At 33.6% G+C, this 12,743-nt stretch overlaps 1 protein-coding gene across 1 annotated transcript; it reads right to left on the minus strand.

Annotated features, from left to right (window-relative positions):
- Positions 1-750: 750 nt before the first annotated feature.
- On the minus strand, positions 751-10,325 carry LOC138323721 (nucleolin-like). Its single transcript, XM_069268520.1, has 15 exons — positions 10,209-10,325; positions 9,450-9,563; positions 8,857-8,971; positions 8,545-8,637; positions 8,033-8,060; positions 7,096-7,157; positions 6,430-6,606; positions 5,398-5,509; positions 4,868-5,001; positions 4,326-4,455; positions 3,795-3,943; positions 3,117-3,252; positions 2,783-2,889; positions 2,449-2,619; positions 751-2,003 (listed from the first exon to the last, which is right to left on the minus strand). The coding sequence occupies exons 1-15, from the start codon at positions 10,236-10,238 to the stop codon at positions 1,948-1,950; spliced, it is 1,614 nt and encodes a 537-aa protein (XP_069124621.1). The 5' UTR covers positions 10,239-10,325; the 3' UTR covers positions 751-1,947.
- Positions 10,326-12,743: the final 2,418 nt, after the last annotated feature.

Here is a 12,743-nt window from a genome sequence, read left to right on the forward strand (position 1 = left end):
AAGAGATCCTCATGTTGCTTTCACATTCGTCTGTTTCCCAATATTTTTCGTTTGGGAACAATCAAAGAACTATACGCCCCGCAGACGACAATATTTTGAACTTTGTTACTGTACCTTTGTTAAGTTTCGTGGTGAGAATATTTTGCTATTTCCTATGTACATGCTCTATATCCCAGAGTGATGCCTGATTTTTTTTAGCAATCGGAGTAGTTTACTGTGTCAACACTGTCTCAATGGAAATGGCAAAAGAAAGATCCAATATCCGACTGATACACATCACTTGATAATAGGGACTAGCTTCAGTTGCATGATTTTCAGTTTATAATACATTACAATTAACAAAGACTGTTATTGCTTTGGAAATCTCTTTCCAACCGGACTTCATATGAATAACAACAAGTTTGAATCCCATTCACCATGACAAAAACACAGGATTCATCTGATTTGTAAGACAATGTTGAAGGAACAAATCTGAGGTGACAATGCTGAACAGGAGGATCACAATGCTATGAAAAGTCACAATATTATGAATAATCTCATGAGACCTCAAATTATTAATAAGAATCCTGGAACTATTTTTGAAACCATGTCTGTACAAAACGCCCTTCGCATGCTGTTTAATCTCATTTAGTCATTTATCCCAAAAAAATCATAGTCGACTAATATAGCTTTAAAATTTGGGGAGATGGTATCAAATGTACCTTCATGAATGAATGAGTTAAGATGCATCACATAAAAGTAACAAAAACAAAAGTTTGGGAAGATTTAATGAAGTACATTATATAGTTCCACAGATTCCATGTCATTATGTACAAATGATTTAATGATAGATAGTTCATCATAGATTCTATGTATATGTACAATATATCAAAAAGATGCTGCATCTTCAAATCCTTTATAAAACAATGCCAAATATCTGTATCAAAGTTGCTGATCAGTAAACTTTTCTTTGATGAATTTCTTCCAGTAGTTATCAATGTTAAGAAAACAACCTAAATATGAATCATATTTGTCAACATAATCAACATACAATGGAAAACAAAACAATAAATGTGAACACATGATCATTCCATAACAGCTAGATACATATTGTATCCATTTAACTTGTAACCATCAGCTTCTACCTTGTATGAAAGGTAGCTATCCCTCTTTGAAACTTTAATAACCTACCTCAAAGGTAGCATTTTCCTCATATTTCCTTATCAACTTTAATGAACTATGTGAAAGATAGTTATCTCCCATTATCTTTAATAGTCTTAAATTGCCTTCTTGAATAGCCTTTGTTACACATAGAGTTGTCTTCCATTAGTTTCTATCCAAATACAGAATCCATATGATGGGATCAGGCAGGTAAAATGATATGAAAACAATCTTACATACTTGCTAATAAAACAACATCTAAAATATCTAAAACAGTCATTATATCATATAAAGAGACATTTAATGCTACTTAATCATAATATCCAGAAGCATCAGGCTTGTGAACATCATAAAATATTCTGCTTCAGCTTACAAAATTATCCCCCATACATAAAACACATGTTTCTGAATGTAATCTGTCTGTGATTTCAGTGTCAATGTAAACAGTGTTTTTAATAATATGCTGATTAGCTTATAAAATCTTTTTAAACATCAACGCTGCTGAAGTGGAGAGTCTACAGGCCATTCACAGTTTTTATCTTTTCATCCACAGATCTGGCGAAAATGCACAACACAAATACGATCACTGACAAATGGTTGTCATTTGTCACAATCAAAATACCTGGTCCACCATTCTAAAACATCATCTATAAATGCTTCTCATTTAGAAATGAAAACTAAAAATATGGTCCAGAATGCATTTTCAAATGCACATTGACAAAGTGTGTAAATGATTTCTGCCAGGAATTGCAGTTCATGCATATCCATGGATATTGTTCAAAAGTCAGTTTCACTATGAGACACATTTTAGTCATCAAAAGTCTTCTTCCTTCCTTCATAACTCTGTATACTTCCTTTAGCAGCTGTAATGAAAAGCAAACAGTCACCATAAAGTAAAAGTTGTTCTACTACAATGACATGCAATCACACACAATGTACCTAACCTGATTTGATATTGGTTAATTATATTGATAGAAATGGTATACATATAATTTGAATAATTGATAAATTTACATTCCTAACTTTACATAAGGATCAAAATATGATAAATGCTTTACAGCACAGTTAATGTACTTTATATTTTGGTGCAATCACATTTCAGCACTCAACTGAATTTGAAAAATTAGTGGAATGAAGAATCCATGCATGTACAATCATTGCTACATCAAGACCTGCAAAACATGTAATGAACACAATCATATTTTAGCAGAAAGTTTCTAACAAGAGAAGCGCTAAAATATGTATGTTGTCATTTACACCGATAGGTTTCAGAATTTCAAAGTATTTTCTTTATGTTAAGAAACTTACAGGGACTTTTTCCTCCACCACGTCCACCCCTTCCTCGGAATCCTCCACGATCTCCTCCTCGTCCTCTACCTCTGAATCCCCCACGGTCACCACCTCTTCCACCTCTGCCTCGGAAACCTCCTCCACGGCCTCCGCGCCCTCGGCCACCACCACCGCCGCGGCTACCTCTCTCTACAGAGAACAAAGCATATATCACCATTGTTAAAGATCATCAATGAAACGCCATGAAAAAGAAAGTTAATTGTTATTAATTTGAATAGCAAAGTTTATTGTTAATTTAAAGATATCACTATATATCATTTCACCACATAAAATACCAATTGATAACACTCACCTGCAGCAAAGTTTAAGAATATTTGCCTGCCATCAATCTCCTGTCCTGCCATGGATTTATATGCTGCCTCAGCATCTTCAACTGATTCAAAATCCACAAAGCCAAACCTGCAATTCATTATAAATGCAAATTTTTCATTGTGAAGTTATATATAAATACATATAATTTATATCAGAATTTCAATTTTGAATAAGAATCTTCGAGTAGTGAATATTCACGTATCAGTGAACACCTATTTACTTGGCTTACATGTGTTTCTGTCAAATTTTTCTGACAACGGAACATGACATTTCTAACCTACTGGCTGTAATCTCAAGGTCTCTTTTATACATACCCTCTTGATTTCTCGGTATCTGGGAATTTCGCAATTCTTGCTCCTACACATCCTTCAAATGCCTCTTGTAAAGTATCACTGGTGCACGAATACGACAGATTTTTGACAAATAATACCTTTGACTTATCTCCTCCTTCTGAAATACAAAATGATAGCAAGGTGTCATACCTATTACTGATCATTCCAGAAATTCAAAGCATACAAATTATTCTTAAAATGAAAATGCATCATATACTGTATTTAAGAAGCAAAAAAAAAGTATGAATATAATATGCATCAACTTCTACTGTAAACCAACTTTCTTTCGCGGCTCCCAAATTTCGCGATTTCCGTTTCAAAATATTTTCGCGAAGATGAAGTTTCGCAGATTTAAAATTGAATGGAGATATTTTGTAATTTTAATCATGCAAGAATTGTAACTGAGAAAAACTTTTGCGAATTTACCTTGATCGCGAAAATAAAACACATGCAAATGAAAATTGGTTTACAGCATTTGGTTAACACTTTTTAGCGATTTTGTTTATGCAAAAAATGCAATCTTTTTAATCAGTTATGAGAATAATCCAGGATTTCGTTTCACTGACAAAAACACATGTTTAATGTTAACTGATCTTGAAAATGCAAAGTTAATAGGTTGCATAGTGTTTTCACCTTAAACATACAATGAACCATTCTTACCTGATCTGCCCCCTGGGGATCCAAATTGATTTTTAGGTTTACCACCTGCTTTATCTAAAAATAGAGCATTTCCTTCTAATTCAGCTCCTTGTTTTTCTGAAAGCATTTCTTCAACTTCTTCAGCACTTGAGAAAACCACATATGCAAATCTGAAAAGAAAACAAAACATTTTGTATAAATCAATTTTTATTTTAAATACACTTACTAAATCAACAAGAACACAGCTTCTTATTCTGCAATAACTGCATCAGTCAACAATCTTATTTGAACAGCTGATTTTTTTTTTATTACACCATAAACCACACATCATTCTGGTATGGTGAAGATGATATGGATTACACATGAAATTCTGGTATGGTGAAGATGATATGGATTAGCCATGAAACTATATCTGTGGTTACAAAATCTAGAGACAAGACATTATAAAAATCAGTCTGACAAGATACCTCATGTTTCTATTAAACATGACGAATACAAACTATTGGTCTTGAGCTTCTATTGCCATGCATCATTACAAGAACTGGATCTTACCCCTTAGGAGAGCCATCATGTTTCTTGGGCATACGAATAGATGTAGAACCAGTGAAGAATTCCTGTAGTGAATCTTCTGTGACAGTTTCTGCTAAGTTCTTCACAAACAGTGTCATTGCATCTGTATCCTCTGGAGAAGATTTATAAATTGATGGTAAAAGTTTAGAGCCAGAATATGTATACTGTTTGGCCATTTTTTTTCAGAGATAGTACTGCTGTTTCATGGGACATTGCTATTGTAACAAAATTGATAACGAAATTTTACAAAAAGGATGAATTATACATAGTATAATACCCATCCTTATAGTCAGATGTCAAAATTTTACGTGCTGAAATTTCATTTTCTGTAATCGACAATTGTAGATTTTCACCCACAAAATTAACCTGCAATACAGTTTCATAAATATCAAGTGTAACTATAAGGAGCTCTCTCCGTGTATCGCAGATGACAGTATTACCATATAGGGGAAAAAAACACCATTTATTTGTACAAGGATAATACTTTTCTAATTAGCAGATATTTTGAGACATTCAATTCTTACTGAATGATTTAAAGTCATCTTTCTTCTGTTGATTTGCATCTGATCTTGCCAAAGCCACCTTCATGTCTTTTGTGCCGTCCAACTTCAGAGCTTTGTCAAGTTGTGATGCATCAGCCAGATCAATATATACAAACCTGTCCACAAACAGAAGCAATGATTAAAACCCTTAGGATATCAGGATTTTGTTGAAGACAATTATAATGTGCTATTGTATTGACATTATTGAATTTAGATAGATTTACAGAGTATGGATATGGATTTAGTAGCAAAATTAGTTGATTTTAAAATCATTGAACCTTTGAAATTTTAACTTAGTCACTAATATCACAAAGACTTTATATGAATTTGAAACAAGTATACTTCAAATCAGGCCTTGGTAAGAAATCATTACTACAATTAAAATTAGTTTGGTGCTTCATCTTCTATTCCAAATCTGGTCGTCTATGACCGGTCTTTTTGACTATGTGTTAACTTGTTATGAATATCATGTCGATGTCACTCAGTATAGAATGGTAAAGTATAATACTTACCGTCCGCCTGGTCTTGGACGCCTGATTTCTGCTACAGAGATTCCCTTCTTTTCAAATAACTTCTTCACCTTATCATCCGGCATTTCTGCTACGTTATTAACATGGAGAGTTGCTGTAAAGCAAATGGATAATAATTCTAAAGTTTTTAAAATTTAATAAGTGAGCTAATTTTTATCCAAATTTGTATATTTTCTACAAACACTTGGTGCGACTATAATCTATTTTCTATTGGACTTTTAATAGAAGGTTGATTGACTTAAAAAATAAAATTTGGATTTTTTTGTTGACCATAGTAATGTTCCATCTTCATCAGAACTACTTTTCAATAGTTTTTCAATTAACAGTTACACTATTTATTAACCTTTCTTTATCTTTAAAGATGCTCCACCGCCGACAGAGCATAAACGATGTTCATCACTTGAACAATAATTGGTGTTTAATCGTGTATATATATATGTATAATTAACACAAAAAATAATATAAAATAATTTACTTCGCCTTTGGTGCATGAGCAATCAGGACTTCATTCCATATAGGATAAAGTGGCACGGAATTTTTTCGGGATGCAATTAATTATTTTAGATATTTTTAACTTGAAGTAAAATTAGAAGCTCAAACATTTCAATGATGGTAATGGTGTAAAGTAAGTAACTTCAAGTAACTTTTGTAAAAGAAGAAAAATACTAAATCGTCTGCTCCTGTTTTTAATAGTGAAAAAATACCATTTGTCAGCGGGGGAGCATCTTTAAAATTTCTATTCCTAATGATGCTCAAAATATGGCCTTTAAAATAACACTTATGGGTGATCATGTGGTGTAGTGGTTAAGCCACTCCCCATTCACCCAACCTGCAAGGACGTGAAAAGGTTAGGGGTCACCTGCCCGATCACGTGGGTTTTCTTTGGGCACTCCGGTTTCCTCCCCAGGGCTCTCTCTTACTTTTGTGTGAATGGGGCCATCAAGAGTGATTTGCATAAGTTGTATAACTTGTTTCGTAATCGATGAAAATAAATAGTTTTATAATAATACTTACTTTTTTCTACTGCCTCAGTTTTAGCTTTCTTTGCTGGTTTATTATTTTGGGTCTTTTTTCTCTTCTTTGAATCTTCTTCTTCTTCCTCATCATCACTGTCCTCTTCATCTTCGTCGTCATCATCTTCATCGTCATCGTCATCATCATCATCTTCTTCGTCGTCGTCATCATCATCATCTATTGTTTAAAAGTTTATCCTGACCTTTCAATTTTGATTATTTTTTACTTTTGACAAAATTTTAGGTGATTTTACTACAAGACTTGATGTAATATTTATCGTTCAAACCCTTTCCTATCTAAATCAGACATGAATTAAAATGACTTCATTGTAACATCACCACTACAGCCGAGTACCGAGCAATTTTCCTGGTCAACATGGGCACCTTTTCACCTTTTCTACTAGTGTCTCCATTATTTCACAAGTTCACAATCTTGCCTTTCTTTTAACACAATCAAGCACCCCATTTACATGTAAACTTGTTTACTTATTCTTTCATCACATTCTAGCTATAGGTAATGAATAATGATTGGTTTAAAATCTCATAAATCAAGCATGAAACATTTTCAAATGTTACAATTAACTTAGGTAATTTTTGAATTTTAACTCAATTTTCATGTAGATAAATATGTATAAGCCATATCTAGAGGTGATAATGCTAAACCTACCAGCTTGAGCTACAACTTTAGCTTTGGCTACTCCATTAGTCTTGACAGGAGCTGCTTCTGAAGAGAAATAATGACGGAGTATTGAGATATGGCTGGCACAACTTGCATTTGCCCAGAAACAGTAAAGAAATGTGCTGACAATCGAAATCTGTATTTGCATATTCCTGAGTTATCTGCCCTTGCGCATAGGTATCAATTGTGACATCCCGTTTGCAAGTAATAAGCTACAGAGGATTTAGGTCTGCCTCCGTTTGCAATGTATGCAAATATGATATCAGTTTCGTTTACTTGATAAATAGTAAATTATTTTACATTTTATCAATTGTTAGACGTACACGTTTGCAAGCAAGGGAGAAATTTAACATCTGTAATATCGTGCGAAGATGAATTGAATATGCGTTCTACATCGACCTAAATGTCTTTTGAGACTTCTCCTGTATGATTGATCTATACGGCGAATAGCTTGAAAACATTTCAGAATTAATGCATATCTTCAAGTATCTTTTGTATCCTAAGCTTACATACTGTGTGCGGTTCATTTCATGCTTTTATGTCTCGTCAACGAGACGCTTTTTGTCGTATCAACAAGACTCTGGTTGAACGAGACTAATCATGAATGGAGATTGTTGTAAGGAAGCATGGTTTCTCCAAACGATCGCGATGGAATAGCAAATTGCTTTAATTAGTATGTTTGAGTCAGTGAATATACTTACTTGGTAAATAAGGTCTTCCTTTTTATTCTTTGTATTGTGATACACTCAGGTAGGAATGAAAGTTTATGCATACTACATAAATGTAAAAGTTAAGTGGCTCATTTCAGAAGTCCTCCTAACTCTGCGAAATTAAATACACAATCTTATGCCTGAAGTCATCATACTTTTTAATCAATAAATATAAGGGATTAACCTAAAATTACTCAACATACCTTCCTCAGAAATCATCATCATCATCATCATCATCGTCATCTGAAAATGAATATGAAATTTTGTATTGCACTATTTAAATGATAAGGCAAATACTCAAGTTTCCAGTTATTCTCCCCTAAAGAACTTAAAAAGTAGATAGAAAGTCATAAGAGATCATTTTTGATAGTGAATTTAAATTTCAAGAGATACTGTAAATCTCAGATTTCAAAGACTATACTTTTTTCTGTGTCCCAGTGAAAAATAACTTTTTTTTTTGCACTCAGATGAAAAAATCAACTGATTTCCAGCTTTTTTCTTTCTCAAAACAAGAAATTAAACAGCATATTTATCACAATGACCAAAATAGCCTGGGCACCATATTTGGCACTGCTTTTAGTCTTCCCTTAAATTAAAGAGTTAGAACTCAAAAATGTATTACAACATTCACAAAATAGAGCTAATCATTTTGATGGAGGCACAATCAGTAAGCACTGTCACACACACAAAAATAACTAAAACAAAAAATATAAACTACACAATTTACCATCATCATCGTCGTCGTCATCATCATCGTCATCATCACTTTCTTCTGCTTTTTTAATTTTCTTTGGAGGACTTTTCACTACTGTCATAGGCTCTACAATAGGATGCACAGAAAAATCAAATATATTCAAATGCATTTGATATAATTTTGTTATTGACTTTATGTCAATTTCTTTGAAAATGATACACCCATACAGCATATGTTCATCCAGCTGCCCGTATTTAATTTTATTATGATAAATACTTCCTTTCTGGATTACATTCATATCTAGTATGCTTCATTTATGAAATATATCCTTTAAAACTGTCTTACCATCCTCATCATCATCATCGTCGTCATCATCATCATCTGAATCATCATCATCGTCACTCTCAGCTTTTCTTTTAGGTGCAGCTTTATTTGCTTTTGCTTTTACAGGTACAGGTACCTTCAAAATAAGTTCATTTTTTTAAATTACCAATTAGACATATTCTGACCCATCACAATACTTCAATCTGGACCAGACCATCATACTGTGTATTTGACCCAATAAACGACCCTAGCTCTTCATTCTCCATTCATTTTTCAATTTTTTAACCACCCTGTAGAAATATCTCTGTTAAGTTTTGGGTTCCCACAGAAGTCGAAGTTGTATCGGCCAGCCTCTCTTTCAAAAAGTTATTTGTTTATTATATCAGATCAAATATGTAACGGTCCTAAAGTCAACAATGTAAAATTATAGCAGATAATCCATGGCATCCAGTAATAGACCCTTGAAAGTATGTTGTTTGATTGCTACAAATCAGATTTGGCTCTTTGGTTAAAGCATAATCCGATCCGAGTTTTTATTCAAAAATTTGGCTCTTTGGTTAAAGCATAATCCGATCCGAGTTTTTAATCAAAAATTTAACACTTAATTTTAATACCTCATCTTCAGAATCGTCCTCCTCATCAGAATCGTCTTCCTCACTTTCAGATTCTACAGGTGGGGGAGGTGCTACAGCCTTTCCTTTCTTTCCTTTGTTTGGAGTCACTGCTCCCTGAAACACCATCACAAATCTGGCATTACACACTACACAGTGTTTGATATCATTCAAATAGTCGCACCATTAGTGCACTTTAAAACATACGATAATGGTCATGACGGAAATGCATGTGCAGTAGCACGAATAATTCAACGCTGCATGAATCATTATTAATGAGTAACATCCGATCCATACACAATTGTCCAACTGCAGAGTTTGTGTTCTCCTTATTTACCAACACTTGGTTCACATGTTCAGTATGTATATAAAATTAAAGGTGTGATAAGCCTTACCAAGACACGTTTGATTGGATGGATCTCTAACGGTCGGAACGAATATCATTGATGAAGACGGCATCAGTGCCAGTAACCAATAAACGATTAAACGTAGTTTCTTAATTCTAATCAGCATAATCATTTTTCATAGGATAGAAATCACCTTTAACAATCATCAATGTTTAATCAATTCTAATGTAAACGGTCTCCTGCCATCCGTTATAAATCTATTTAGTTTTTATATTTTGTACGACCACGTGGTCCCAGACAACATTTGAGGCACGTGGAGAAAGCGTCAACACTACCCATTTAAATGTCTATTTCAAACTTAACAAAACACATCTGTGTTTTGATTTATATCGAATAGTATAACTTATTAACTTACCTTTTTGCCTTTAACGTTCTTTGGAGCCATCTTATTGTGTAATTGTTAAAAGTTGTAGAATAGTAGACCCCTTATTTCTAGCGTGGCTGCAATTTCGACCATGTGTTATGAAGACAGAGCTGCAATGTTTAGTTTGGTATCTTTAAATAATTTATTTTTCAAAAAAATAAAATAATAAAATCTAGGATTTTTTAGATTGATAAAAATATAACACCTCTAAATAAATTGAAAATATTATATGTTTTCGATGCAACTATTGCAACTATCATCGTAGTTTCGTATAAAGGACTATACTAAAGCTCTGATTTGACGGAAGTGACATGATCTCCTCATGACACTCGCTGATAGTAGGCGCTAGGCTGAGTCATGTAGGAGACATATAAGTAACTCGCTAGGCGTATTTTAAACAAAATCAAATCTGTGATTATTTAAAACAGAGATTTAGATAGTAATGAAATACCACTGACAATAGCCGAGATGAAATATTCATTTTTAATCAAACTAACGACTCTGTATTGCATAATGTGATTCCTCAATTTCCTGTCATGCGAGATAATGTATACAAGTTAAAGTGCCAACATCCTCGATACTCCAGGGGTTACTATCACTGACGTTATATCAATGATAGTAACCCCTGGGTATCAAGGATGAATTGTCAGGTAAGTTCACAGTAATTAAAATCTTACAATAGCTGCAAGGATTTACAGTTGTATTTTTTCTTTTTTTGTTTGGTTTTTTGTGTGTGTTTTTTTGTTTTTTTTTTTTTTTTTTTTTTTTTTTTTTTTTGGGGGGGGGGGCGGATTTCACCCTTTTCTTATGTTCCTTATTATGAAAAAAGTATATTTTCATAATAAACTCAACACGATCTTTATTCAGCTTCTGAAAAACCAGAAATAATAAAGAATGATCTAATTTAGGAAAATTTATCGTTTTAATTTTTTTTTTTGGGGGCACAAAAAATTTACTGAAAGTAAATACCCTAAGTTTTGCTGCACTGTATGTAATCCCGCACCTCTTCCGGTGACCGGTAAGGTTAATGAAGAATATTGGAAATTGGTACACGTAGTCAACAGTCGATCCATCCTCGATACCCCAGGGGACACTGACGTTTAGCGTCAGTCAGTGATAGTAACCCCTGGAGTATGGAGAATGTACATATAATATTGCAGATCATCCAGAAGTCCCTTTCATACATCCGCGGATGAGGCTCCAGATAAACACGTCCATAGAAATAAAGGAGTTTTACGTAACACAGATTTGTTCCCCTGAGCTGCCACCAGTTTTTACTCTGCGATAGTCCAGGGATGTAGAGGTCGTATGTGATCGGAACCCCTGTAGTAATGAGGATGCATCCTATGATACTCGGTCAACCAAGGAATCGAGAGTTATTTAAAGTCAGTTGACCCTTGGAGTACCCATGATTCTACCAAGTTTTCATGATTTTTTAATATCGCATATAGATTTTAACAAACCGTACGTATAATGGAAAATCATCAATCATTTCCTAAGATGGCAGAGGATAATTCCATCAGCCTTTAACACAATCAAAGTCAAATATTGACCTGACATTTAATAATATAAACAGTGTTTTATAATATAATTTACATATTCAGGAGATTTTAGCTTTTTTAGTTGCCTGGATAAAGAGTCATTTCGCTGTTTTGTCGTCTGATGCAGTAAGTCAACTACCACGCGGTATTTAGGACGACGGCGGGAAACATAAGACGACCCGCTTTTTGAAAATTGACATTTTATTCATTTTAGATAAAATGTTCAGAATGTAATGATAAATGTAGTGATAACGGTAAGTTAATAACTTATGCAACTTTACATCAATCTCGTTTGACATTCCCATTTTAGAAATCAAAAGCCGTTTCGGAAAGGTAGTGGCCCTTTAAAAACATTGATGACATAAGAAAATAGATATCGACGGTCTAATATGAGTAACAACACCAAATATATGCAAGATCGACATCCTGTGTAATATATGATAACTGTGGAGATTCATTTCGCTGTTTGCCATCTGGCACAGTGATAGTCAACTACCGTACGACCGCGTTATGAAAATTAACATTTCATTTATTTTAATTTGTTTTTCAGAAATGATGATCGGTGTAGTTGTAATGGTAAGCTATTTACTTTTGCTACTCTACAGAATTATCGATTTCGTTTTACGTTCTCATTTTAAAAATCAAAAGCCGTTTCGGAAAGGTAGTGGGCCTTTAAGGTCTTTACAATATAAATGAAAATAGCATTATTTTATCTTATAGACGTCGCTAAGGTGTTTGGGATAAAATGGATTTTTTTATAATTGTTTTACGTAATTCAGTATAAGCAGGTTTACCCGAGTTACATTGGCTGACATAAGTAACTCTCCTTACTTCTCTAGGATAGCCACTAATCAGTAGGTCTAGTCTAATTCTAGACTGAATATTTTATAGTAGTACAGGTTCCGAGTACGTGTTCCATCGGTGCTATAGCGACAACATGTAAATACAATATATCATAATCATACAATCTATAAAAGTTCTAAGG

This window comes from Argopecten irradians, chromosome 5 (genome assembly GCF_041381155.1).
Source record: "Argopecten irradians isolate NY chromosome 5, Ai_NY, whole genome shotgun sequence".
Lineage (NCBI taxonomy): Eukaryota > Metazoa > Mollusca > Bivalvia > Pectinida > Pectinidae > Argopecten > Argopecten irradians.